This window comes from Merops nubicus, unplaced genomic scaffold (genome assembly GCF_000691845.1).
Source record: "Merops nubicus isolate BGI_N331 unplaced genomic scaffold, ASM69184v1 scaffold16666, whole genome shotgun sequence".
Classification (NCBI taxonomy): Eukaryota; Metazoa; Chordata; class Aves; order Coraciiformes; family Meropidae; genus Merops; species Merops nubicus.
In genome coordinates, this window is record NW_008613137.1 from 17305 (window position 1) to 29703 (window position 12399).

At 53.4% G+C, this 12399-nt stretch overlaps 1 protein-coding gene across 3 annotated transcripts; it reads right to left on the reverse strand.

The window, feature by feature from the left end:
• Positions 1 to 4170: 4170 nt before the first annotated feature.
• On the reverse strand, positions 4171 to 5515 carry LOC103774403 (C-C motif chemokine 4 homolog). 3 transcript variants are annotated; one of them, XM_008941807.1, is made up of 3 exons: positions 5446 to 5515; positions 4966 to 5077; positions 4171 to 4258 (listed from the first exon to the last, which is right to left on the reverse strand). In XM_008941807.1, exons 1-3 carry the CDS (start codon positions 5513 to 5515, stop codon positions 4171 to 4173), a joined length of 270 nt encoding a protein of 89 aa, XP_008940055.1. The 3 variants fall into 3 exon arrangements, with proteins under 3 accessions (XP_008940055.1, XP_008940056.1, XP_008940054.1); XM_008941808.1 differs by having other exon boundaries at positions 4171 to 4243; positions 4966 to 5080; XM_008941806.1 differs by having other exon boundaries at positions 4966 to 5080.
• Positions 5516 to 12399: the final 6884 nt, after the last annotated feature.

A 12399-nucleotide genomic window follows, 5' to 3' on the forward strand; every position in this document is an offset into this window, starting at 1 on the left:
CTCACCCCAGGGCAGCGTCCGAGGTGTTCCTCGAAATCATGAATCTGCCTCTCCCAGGAAGGAGGGTGAAGGTTGGAGGCATGAGGTAGCTCTGAATATGCTGTGAGATTTTCCCTCTGATGGACTCTCCACATCTCCTACAACGAAGAACCTGCTGGGGGTGGATACCAGTCTGCCCTGAGATGCCCAGGCTGGGTGGGAATGGGCAGCTAGAGAAAAGCCAGGAGCCCTGGGACCTGCTGGCAGAGCCAGAGCTGTTCCTAAAGCTGTTGGCAAGTAGTTTTTCTGTTTCAGTCACAACAGGCCGAGCTTGCCCCTGTGGTGGAAACACATTTAGTGCCTGGCTCTGGCTGCCACCCAGATCCTGCCCAGCAAGGACCAGGACCCACCTCAGCCCTGAAGGATGGCAGCATGGCACAGCATGACCCAAATTGAGCACGGGGGTCTTCCTGCCAGTGCTCCTGCTCCCCAGCTTCCCAATGCCAAGCAAGCTGGTGACCCTCACGTGGTATCATAGGGTTATTTAGTGCCAAAGGTTGACCTGTAAAACCTGCTCAAGGAGTCTGGTTTTACTGAAGGCAGTAATCCCTTGGGATGACACATCTGGAAGAAAGGTCATGGCTGGGGGTTGGGTGATCAGAGAACTATTTTTCTGAGCAACCAGGAGATTAATACCCCATTTTTAGGCTTTTGGCTCCTGGGGCAGTTTGGTCACCCAAAGGCACTGACAGGTTCTCCAGTTAAGATTCTCTGCAGCAAAATTTCCAGACCTGCAGTTTTAGAAACGTGCTTTCTCAACAAATGTCAACCTCTTTGTTTCTCTTCTGGTCCAGCAGGAAATGTTTCATCATCTCAGGGGGATGTGAGGAGCGCTCTGTGTCTTTCCAAGAACAGAGCAGAAATGTTTCTTCAGGTCTTCATTGCCACTTCTGCTTTCCATTGGCCATTATGGGGCAGGTGGTAGCCAGGCACCATTTCTAGCACACTTCTGTGTCTTCCTCAGCCCTGGAAGTCTGCTCCAAGAGCGAGGTCAGCCCCAAATAGCTGTGTCAATGTATGTGACAAATACACTCTCTGCTCTGGGCAGGGTGATCCCTGGGTGCAGACTGGGTGACGGGGGTACTGCAGCCCCTGCTTGCCTGTCCCTGCACAGGGGCCACCTTCTTGCCCTCCTCCTCCTTCTCCTCCTCCTATGCAAAATGTGGTGGCTCTGAAGATGGAGTACTGCATCCAGTTCTGGAGACCCCATGACAAGAGGGATGTGGAGCTGCTGGAGCGTGTCCAGAGAAGGGCCACGAGAATGATCTGAGGGCTGGAGCAGCTCTGCTGTGAGACAGACTGAGAGAGTTGGGGCTGTTCAGTCTGGAGAAGAGAAGGCTCCCAGGTGACCTTATTGTGGCCTTCCAGTATCTTAGGGGTGCCTACAAGAAAGCTGGGGAGGGACTTTTTAGGATATGGAGGAACGACAGGACTAGCGGGAATGGGGCAAAGCTGGAAGTGGGCAGATTCAGGCTGGGTGTGAGGAAGAAGTTCTTCCCCATGAGAGTGGTGAGACCCGGGAATGGGTTGCCCAGGGAGGTGGGTGAGGCCCCATCCCTGGGGGTCTTTAAGGCCAGGCTGGAGGAGGCTCTGGGCAGCCTGATCTAGTGGGAGGCGTCCCTGCTCATGGCAGAGGGGTTGGAACTGGGGGATCCTTGTGGTCCCTTCCAGCCCTGACAGATTCTGATCTGTTTTAGCAGAGGACTTTAGAGCCCTAATGGCTCAATGGTTGGACTTGATGATCTTGGAGGTCCCTTCCAACCTAAAGGATTCTATGATTCTATGGCCAGAGATGCATTCTCCACGTTTGCCTGTGGGCCTTGGAGGCAGGTGCCAGCTTGCTGAAAGCTGCTGGCTGCCTTTGCCTTGCTCGTGAGGGCTTCGTTCACACCTCTGCCTGGGGGTGGGCTGAGGAGCACGCTGCGTTCCTCACACGCACTTTGAGGGCTCCTCTGAGCTGTCACACGTGGGTGGGTGGAAGATCAAGGAAGACATGAGCAATTCAGGACTCCCTGCAGGCTCCCAGAATAGCGGTGAGGAGTTAGCTGAGGTACCCAGGGTAGGTGGCTGCCGTGGGTGGCTCGAGCGGGACCTGGCTTGTTGATGTTGGCTCATGGGCTTGTGGGCAACAGGCTCCAACCCTGCGTGGGCTGGGTGCTGCTCCCCGGGTGACTCTGCATTGCCTGTCCTTCTGCATTGCCTGACTGCTCCCAGGGCCACGGCGACAGATGGGACTTGTGTCCAAGAGGGACTGTGGAGGTTTAAGCTATTTTGGGGTGACTTTGTTGCAGGACTCCCTGCTCCTGCTGTTTCTTGGAGGGTGGGCAGCTCTGAGCACTCAACTTTGTGCCTGTCTCAGTCCTTAGGGCGAAGCTACCGGGCTCCAGCGCTCAGATATGGGGCTGGCTGGTACCCAGCAGCCAAGGTGTCCTCTCCTTCAGCGTGGCCACAGTGAGCCCTGCTCCCAGAGCTGGCCTGGGGAGTCAGGGCTGTGACCAAAACCACCGCTGGGGCATGAAGCAGCAGCTCCTTGGCACCAAGGCACAGCCGCCCACGTGGTGATGCCCACCTGAGCCTCCCAGCAGCATCTCAGGGACGGGGGCAGTGGTCCTGCTGGCTGGCACAGCTCTGTGTTCCACCCCCTCCTCCTCAGGTGCTATTTCAAGCTGGGTGCAGTCGGCACTGCAGGGGATGACTGATGGGGTGCACGCCGCTCCGTGGGCCGAGGAGCTGGGGGCTGCAGTTCCTGAAGTGACGAGGCTCCTGACATCACCCATCTTCTCCTTCCTCCCCCAAACACACCCACGTCCCCCCGGTCCCTTCCAGCCCTACCTGTAGCTCCTCACGTTGCACAGCTCCCACCCAGGCTCTGCTCCACGTCTGCTCATCTTCATCCCTCCCCAGGAGCCCCCTTTGCTCTGCTCCCCCCTGTCTCACTGACATTCCTATTTGTCCTCCCAAATCTAGTGTGTAAATCCTGTGGGGTGAGCCGAGTTTGGGCTCAAACACCTTTGGGCTGCCCTATAGGCACCAGAGGCCCAGGAAGGAGGAACCCAAACCCTTGTTCCTCCAACAGAACTTGTCCAGAGGTGATTAGAGCAACCTAAATGTCATCAGTGATGTGGGCTCCATCTCCTTCAGCGCCTGGGGGACATCCAGGGCTGTGGTGGAGATGTCTCCTTGCAGGGGCAGATCTTGCCCTGGGGCTGGGGACTGGCAGGGGGATTGCAGGGGACACTGCACCTCTAGACATACACCCTCAGAGATGGGGAGGTTTTGGAGGAAAAGAGCAAAAGGTGCAAACCCACCTTCCCTTGTAAGAGGGACACATCTGGCTAAGCCTCGTGTCCCAGCTAAATCAGAGTTTAATGGAATAGTTCTGAAAATCTTGTAGTGCAACATATTTTCTCTACCCTCAGCTCTGGGAATAGCTGATCCATTTTAGCTGCAGCCCTCAGGAAACTTTCCCTGAAAGAGCCAGCATGTGAAATTTTGGCCCCTGAAGGTAACGTTTTAATTGCCTCTAATGGGGCCAACGATGGAATTTAACTAGCTGCCAGTAGTCATAAGGAGTAGTGATTAAATACCTTATAAAAAGACTGAGCCAAGCTACCTGAACATCATCCGTGCCCTTCTCATACCTCCTCCTTCATGACTTTTCTCTTCTTATTTTGCAAAACAGGACGTTCAGGTAGTTAAAGCTCGTGGGGGTTTTGACAGGGTAGAAAAGGGAATAAAGAACACGTTGCCACTGTTATCATCTCACCTATTGTCATCGCCGAGGCTTGTAAGAGAGGCAAGGACAGAAAGTTCTTACAAAAATATTTATTTCTTGAAATTAGAATTAAATATTACCATCAAAAATACAATGAATTACAGAAAACAGAACCTGAGAATAAGTCTTCGTTTAAAAAAATAGATCTATTAAATACTATCCTTATTTGGCTGGAGTGGAGTTATTGCACCTGATCCCTCCTCTATGAAAAATTAAATAGGAAAAACACGAAAGTCAGCTGCTGGAAGGTTTTCTCAGCTAGCTTTAAATGAGATGGAAGCATTTCTGCTGGAGCTGGCCGTGGCTTGCCTGCCCTGGCAGCCGGGGCACGCGGGGTGGGGGGTCTGTGCCAGAGCTCAGTTCAGCTCCAGGTCGTTCATGTACTCCTGGACCCACTCCTGCTCGGGGTTGGCGCAGACCTGGCGACCCCTCCTCGTGATGAAGCTGTGGGGAGCAGAGAGGGAAAGGTTTGGGTGGGATGGTGATGAACTGCTAGAGTCACTGTGGCTGGGAAGGACCTCTAGCATCATCAAGCCCAGCCCTCCACCCAACATCTCCCTAACCACTAGACCATGGCCTCAAGTGCTACATCTACTCGTTTTTTGAACCCCTCCAGGGATGGTGACCCCTCCACCTCCCTGGGCAGCCCATTCCAGTGCCTGACCACTCTCTCAGGGAAGAAATTCTTCCTAATGTCCAATTGAAACCTCCTCTGGTGCAACTTGAGGCCATTTCCTCTTGTCCTATCAACAGTAATTTGGGAGAAGAGACCAACACCAGCTTCACTCCAACCTCCATTTAGATAGTTGCAGAGAGCACTAAGGTCACATCTCAGTCTCCTTTTCTCCAGACTGAACAACCCCCGTTCTCCCAGCTGATCTTCATAAGGCACGTTTTCCAGGCCTCAGGAGGAGGGGAGAGGAGCCCTGCCCCAAACCCAGCCTCTCCTGAGGACCAGCAGAGTTTGGGTGAGCAGCGTGCCGTGCCCACCACGTCAAGCAGCCACCAGCTGGTTTGCAAAGGGGTGGAGCAGGACCCTGCTGGAGCATCACCTCCTGTCCCCCTGGGGCCAGCGCCCACCCCTTGGCTTTCCCCCTCTGGATCCTCAGCCCAAAGGGAGAGCCCAGCCTGCCCTGGAGCAGAGGACTTACATGACAGCTGGGTGGGGACACTGGCTGCTGGTCTCATAGTACTCCTCCACGAAGCTGCGGGGCAGCTGCCGGGCCGTGTAGGTGAAGCAGCAGGAGATCGGTGGGTCGGAGCCTACTGTGAAGAGCAAAGACAGTTGTCAGCAGTGACAAGGGATGGGGAGCAGGGGCAGGGAGCTGGCACCACAGACTTTTGGGTCTGGAGAGTATGGAGGACTTGGAGGAGGAAGAGAAAGGTGAGATCTTTCTTCTTCCTTTGATTCTTTCTCTTTTGGCTTCACGCCGTGCTGGCACTGGCACAGCCCATGCCCTGCTTTCAGCTGTCCCTCCCCCATGGCAGGAGAGCCCCAGTGCCCTGGAGCACCTGCTAGAGGGTCTTCTGATGTGGGAAGGGGTGGAAGGAGTGCCAGAAAGGGCCTTGTCCCAGCAGTGACATCCCTCCTATGCCCATTTAGAGAGAAGGGGTAAGAGCCCCAGACTTACGTGGTGCAGCAGAGCTCTGGTGGCAGAAGACGGCGACGAGGATGGTGAGGGCAGCCACAGAGACCTTCATGTCAGCTGAGAAGTGGTGGCTGGAGCTGAAGCAGGCAAGTGGAGCTCAAAAGCCTCTTTTCTGTCTGCTGAGACACCCAGCAGCTCCCCAATTTATGGGGTGAGGAGATCCATGCAGCTCTTGCGTAGGCATGGTGGAATTTCCAGCAGAGAAGAGGCTGCTTGTGGTGCAGTCTCGTGGTGGAACAGAGCAGCAGCCCCAGCAACGGAAGGGTGAAGCTCCCCCCTCGATTTAGTGCCTCCCCAGTGACACAGGATATGCAACAGTCACCATGGCTATTTCTGCTTCTTTCCTGCATGCCCCTTTAGTAAGAAGTTCCCTTGTGGAGGTTCCTGCATTTGTCACCAGGCCACTATTGCCCAACCCAAGGTTGGAGGCAAAAGAGCAGCCCTCTAAGAGCAAATGGGCTGAAGAGCATGGGGTGGGTTGAGGCCAGTTAGGGGTGAGATCTCCTCTGCCATGGACTGTTTCCCTCCCACATCTGCCCCTGTGGAAGGAGGTGGGAGCCATCCCCAGTAGAAGAAGATGGGAGCCATCCCCAGTGGAAGGAGATGGGAGCCATCCCCAGTAGGCTCCATGTCCTGTACATGCTTCACATAGACTGAGGGGACTGAGGACGTGTCCTACATGTGTCATGACAACACTGCTGGCACCTGCACAGGCATGAAATAAGAAGTGAGCATGAAATAAGAGTCCCAGAAACTGAACCCCTTGATTTTCCTCCTTAGCTAAAGAGAAGGGAGAGCTGAGATGGGGTGTCATGTCCTGGAGGTGTCTGCTGCACTCTAGGTCATGTAAGGAGACCCTAAATGACTGATTTAGATTAGACTTAAATTTTAAGGGCACATCATAGGTCAGGCCTATTGTTACTAGGCATGGACATGCAAAGAGCCAAAAGAAGTATGGAGACTTTGACTGAGAACCTGACCATGAGGCAGAAGGAGCTCTAGGAGCAGACTGAGGAAGAAAACACTTTTGAAGACCACAGATAGATCAATTGGGCAGTGGTGGCATGGGCAGAAAATGGGATGTCCAGGAAGAAAAGAATACCCAGTCTCAGCAGAAGGGAGAAAATTGTAATGACCACAGACAAGGAGGAATGACCACGTTGGATGGGAGCGAGTAAGAGCCCAGAGCTCTCCAGAGGCTGCGACCAGCCATGGTTCACTGGGAAGAAGCCACCAGCCTATACACAGACTACCATGGAGGTCTACCAAAGCGCTCTTTGTCCCTGAGGAGGAGAGGGAAGGCCTAGCAGGGAGGTGATGGAGGTTCTGGGAGGAGCTGGGGGCTGTCCAGCTGTAGCGAGCTGTTCTTAGAAGGATATATCTTCTCAAGAGACAAGCAGATGCATTCCTATGAAATGGCTCCATTTCATTGTTTTCAAGACATCCCTGAGTGGTGACGTCTTGGCAGATGCTGGCTGAAAGTCAGTGGAAGGACTATCACACAACATGGATATCACACAACCCAACCGCACCACCGGCACCTCTCCCACCCCGACCGCAGCGCTGGGCACTGACTCACCAGGTTTCTGTGAAAAGCTCCCAGCTGTTGACCCAGGTGTGAAGACCAGACCCTTCTGTAAATAACCTGGTGTTTTCCAAACGTTGCTTCAGCTCTTCATGCTGTGCACAGCCCTCCACGAGCCACAGCTGGTAGAAGGATTGGCAGGGCAGCCCATGGCTGTGGTTAGCTCCATGCACGTGGGCTGCTCTGCTTCGCCCAGATAGAGAAGGGTCTGGAGGACAACACGGTCCTAGACTTGCACAGGAGAAGTCCCAGAGGTGGCCCAACCTAGAGGAGAGTCCTGCTGGGAGCTGTGGTGGTGCACATGCCCCTCACTTGGGCTAGGGATGGCAGATCTACCCCATGGAGTGTTGCCAACCTGAGTGTCACCTTCCTGGCCACACCATGGCCCATCACCTCTCCTGTGAAGAAGGGCTGAGAGAGTTGGGGTTCTTCAGCCTGGAGAAGAGGAGGCTCTGGGGAGACCTTCTGGTGGCCTTTCAGGATGTAAAGGGGTCCTATAAGACTGGACCTGCTGAGTCAGGACAAGGGGTGATGGTTTGAAACTAAAAGAGGGAAATTTAGACTAGAGAGAAAGAAGAAATGTTTGACACTGAGGGTGGTGAGCCCCTGGCCCAGGCTGCCCAGAGAGGTGGTCGCGGCCCCATCCCTGGAACCATTCCAGGGGAGGTTGGGTGGGGCTCTGAGCACCCTGCTCTAGCTGCAGATGTCCCTGCTCCCTGCAGGGGGGATGGACTGGATGACCTTTAAAGGTCCCTTCCCACCCAAAACCTTCTGTGATTCTATGATAGAATCTATGATACTACGATTCCACAATCTGGTCCCCTCTCCACCCTTCCCTTTGCCATTTGCAGACAGAGGCACCTCTCAGGCTCACTCCTCAGCTCAGACCTCACTCCCTACTTTGCTCATCAACTTGCTCATCCCCAAATACCCCTGGAGGACGAGGAAGGATCCTGCTTCCACAGGCAGGACGCCCAGGCAGGCTGGAGGTGGGACCCTGGCGCTCAGACGGACGCCAGTTGGACCAGAAATCAGCTCGGAGTTTACATCATCTTACTTGGCTCCTCTGCCTGGTTGTTCAGGGAATAGAACTTGTAGATCGACGTAAGAACGTGGTTTGCCTCTGAGCTGTCCCCTCTGATTGTGCCTTCAGGCATTCATGGGTCATGCCTTGAGACCTGCCACCTACAGCCATCTGGTCCTACCCCGCTCCCAAGGCACACCGGCAGGAGAAATGCCATTTATGGGGCAGAAATGTTCTCACAAAACCCAAATCCCTTTCAAACAGGAGAATTAGTTGGAAATGTGATCATTCACGTTTTTGCAATGAGACAATTTTCTGTTTGAGGCAGCTGAAAACCTCCCTGACTTCTTGTGTTGGTCAGCAAGCAGACGCCAAATTATTTTGGACTGTCAGGGACCATTTTATTTTTATTTAACAAAAAATCTCCTTAGTTCAGCTGAGCCAGTTTAGGATCTGTTTAGGATCAGTTTAGTCTACATAATGTGTATAACAGGGGCTAGGGAAGGGCAGAAGCTTTTCTACAGCTGAAAGCCAAAAAAGACCCCAAGTCAGGGTGTTTGCTTCCTAAGAGGTTGGTTTCTTCCTTAGAAATCTGACTAAAGTCTCCACTCTGCCAGCTCTTTGCAGACTGGGTAGAGGTTGGAGGCTGTAGTCATATCAGTGATGCTCTGAGATGTTGCAATATGCTCCTAGGAGAATGTTTCCTTACACATTCCTCTGCATTGCAGACATGACGAAGCAAGGAAGTGATTTCTTCTAGCTCCTCACCCTTTTAGAAAGAGGAGAACCTGTGTGACTCAGATGCTGGACCACCTCACCTGGGAGATGCTCTGAGATGCAAAAGTGGCCATGGAAGAGTGGCCAAAGTGGGCTGGAGCATCTCAGGAGGAATTAGGTTCACAGCACAGCAAAGTGGTGGTGTAAGATGGATCCAGGTGGTTTCAGGATCCATGGCTCAGCCTGTGGTCTACCCTCGCCCTACCACCACCAGTGCTTGGAGGCAGCAGGACAGGCCACCCAAAGCAGTCTGGTTGACGTTGCCCTGATTTACACACAGGGATATGATAGAGTTTTTCTGCAAGTCCCCCAAAAAATCCCAGAGAAAGTGCTAAGTAAAGCAAATCCCCAAAATAGACTTGGCGAGAGCAAAAATAGGGAAATTCTCCATGTTGAATGAAAGGAGAACCCTGAAAAAGAATGGTGAGACTGGCTGATCTAAGCTGCTATTTATAGCAGGTTTTAATGCTGAGGAATCAGAATCTGCTTGGTAAAGGAAGTACTTAAAAATGTCCTGAGTTCAAACTGCCTCTACCAGGCCAAGCTCTGCTTCCATCTGCAGCAGTCTCCACCCTGCCCTGCTCAGAGCTTGGGCACCGGTGACTCTCCATCAGTGTCCAGAAATTTCACGCCCACCATTCTGGACATTTCTGGAGAAACGTTGGAATTTTGGAGATGTTGTCATGTCCTGGAAGCGACTCCAGTGGGAACCTGTGCCTGTGGGAGTGACTGGGAACCATCTGTGAAGGTGAAGGGGCAACCATGAGCATCCCAGCAGGGTGGTGTGAGCAAGCTCCAGCCACCGCCGGACGCGTTGCACAAGTGACCCCCTCGTGTTTCCCTGAAATTGCATCACGCCAGCAGCACATTTGTAGCTGATAAGAAAAATGTATCATCTCATTAAAGGTTCAATCTTCCTCCAGAAAAGGCATTTTCTGAAAAAAACCCCAACCCTCAGGAAATACTTTCTAATGGCTGATGCCTCAGATTTTTCCCGGCCTTTCTTTTGAAACAAACCAAAGCAAAGAGGATTAAGTGTACAGTATTTCAAAGTCAATTAAAGTGAAATAGAAAAACCTCCTTGCTCCACACCACTCTCCATCCTTAGCATGAAAGGAAAAGAAGGAAAACTTGAGTTTTAGCCATTTTTTGAGCTGTGGAGCTGTGCTCCTGACTTGCCCCAGCTGCTGGCTCCAGGGGCTGGAGCATTCCTGACCTGCACCCCTCAGCATCCCTCAAACCCTGCAAATCCCTGGGAGGACCAGACAAAGTGTGTCTGCTGGGGTTGCATCCTGGACAGCCCACCTCATTCAGATCTTTGGTGAGTCCTCTAGAAAGAGCAAGGAAGACCAGGCTGAAAACTGAGAGCTCATCTAGGATGAAAATGAAAACCAGTTTATGAGTGAACCCTCTGGGCCTTGTGTGTTCATCCTAATAAAGGAAAAGGAAAAGGAGCAAGCCACAAATCAATTGTTTTCCTTTTCATTAGTGCTCCTGGAGCCCAGCTCTCCAGGAGGTTTGGGTGGGCTGGCTGGAAGTGGCCTACAGAGTGCAGGGTGGCCATGGATGCTTTGGGGATGGCCAAGAATCACAGCCACCCACTGCTCACATGGAGAGGGCTGACACCAGGGTTAACCTTTAAGATTGTGTCAGGGTCATTGCCACAGCTGGAGGACTTCCTTGATGTATGGTCCTTGAACCTCCTGAAGACCCCATGTCCACCAGCACTGGCTTGGTCCCTCTCTTTGCAGGGCGTTGGCAGTGATGTGTCTGGTATCCTTCCCCTCCCAGACTGGTGGGGGGTAGGAACACCCATGGGAGGTGTGAACCCCACTCCCACAGTGAGGTGTGAGCTTTCCAGCTGGAGTGGTCACGTAGTGGAGCTCAGATGTTTGCTAGCATCACAGTTTATTTTGGGCTCGCTGCAAGGCTGCAAAACCACTTCCCATGTGTGGAGGCTGTAGGTTAGGATGCTCTGCAGCATCTCTCTGAAGTGCAGGTCCCATCCTCGCTGTGATGCTGAAGCTTTTGCCACCCCAGATGTGCCCTTCAAATGGGCCATTGTCCAACCACCCCGGCCAGCACGGGCTCTGCCTGGCACCCACATCTCCCGGGGCAGAGGGGAGGGCTCAGGGAGCTCTGGCACTGCCCGCCCGTGTGCCACAGCCCTGCAGCCTCCCCATGTGGCCTCCTGCATCCCTCGGGGACTGTGCAGAGAGGTGCAGCCTCAGGGGGGACTTGCTGGGGATGGGGACTTGGTCAGGGATCACCTTTTCCCCAGGCTGTGAGTAGAGGGACAAGGCTGTCACCCCTGGGGCACTGCAGCTCTGCCCCACATGAAACCACCAGCATCTCCCAAACAGGGCACCCCACACCCCAGAGCTTGCATTTGCTTGTGGGCTTTTGGACAAGAGGCTCAAACGGCTGCCAGGAGTGGCAGGGACAGGGTAATATTCTTTCACGTGCTCCAGGGTCCTTCTGATGGTGCTGAGGTGGTGCAGCCCCCGTGGGTGAGCTGTACCCCCCAGACAAGGCTTCCCCATCAGCCTGGGGACAGCTCTTAGCCCTCAGGCAAAGCACCCTGCATCCCTCTGCCCCAGGGGTAGGTCCTTTGTGACCTGAGGCTTTTGGTGAGGGCAGGATTTCAGGGGGGCCTGAAGGGGTCCCAGAGCCTCTGGGCTAATCCTTGTCACCAGCTATTCCAAGGAACAAAGACTCAGCACCAGCTGTAACATCCTTCCCTATAGTCATCCTCTTTGAAGAATTTTAACTTTCTTCTTCTACCCTGCCTGCACCCAAACAAATGTCATGCCCTAGGCTAAAATGGGAAAAAATGGCTCATTTCCCAGAACAATAAAGGAAGCTTGAGTGAGGTCAGATTATAAACACTCTGCAGGAGCTGTGGCAGCAGAGGGCTCTGGGCTCTGTCCAGTGACCCCGGCTGCTGCAGCTCTTTCCAGACCCTGCTCCTCCAGCTCCATCAGCTTCATGAGCGGGAGATCATAGAACCCTGGAATGTTTTAGGCTGGAAGGGAGCTCTAGAGGTCATCTGGTCCAACCTCCCTCCCCAAGTAGGGACCTCTCTGCTTAGGTCAGGTTGCCCAGAGACACATCAAGCCTGACCTTGAATGACTCTGGGGGTGTGGCCCCCACCACCTTTTTGGACAGGCCCTTCCAGTGGTCTATCACCCTTTTATTAAAGAAATTTTTTCTAATATCCTTTCCTAGTTTAAAACCATTACTCCTTGTCCTGTCATTACAAACCCTTTTGAATAGACCTTCCCCTGCCTTTATCAAGCCCCTTTCAGGCACTGGAAGGTCACTACAAGGTCCCCCTGGAGCCTCCTCTTCTCCAGGCTGAACAGCCCCAACTCCCCCAGCCTGGCTTCACTGGAGAGATGCTCCATTCCCCTGACCATTTTGGTGGCCCTCCTCTGGACACACTCCAATACATCTACATCCTTCTGGTGCTGGGGGCTCCAGAGCTGGACACAGGACTCCAGGTGAGGTCTCAGCAGGGCAGAGCAGAGGGGCAGGATCACTTCTCTCC

Coding starts and splice junctions, on each gene's coding strand:
- LOC103774403 (XM_008941806.1), bottom strand. CDS start 5,515: ATGAAGGTCTCTGTGGCTGCCCTCACCATCCTCGTCGCCGTCTTCTGC. Junction 5,081..5,445: donor CCAGAGCTCTGCTGCACCAC/GTAAGTCTGGGG, acceptor TGCTCTTCACAG/TAGGCTCCGACCCACCGATC. Junction 4,259..4,965: donor TGTCCCCACCCAGCTGTCAT/GTAAGTCCTCTG, acceptor TGCTCCCCACAG/CTTCATCACGAGGAGGGGTC.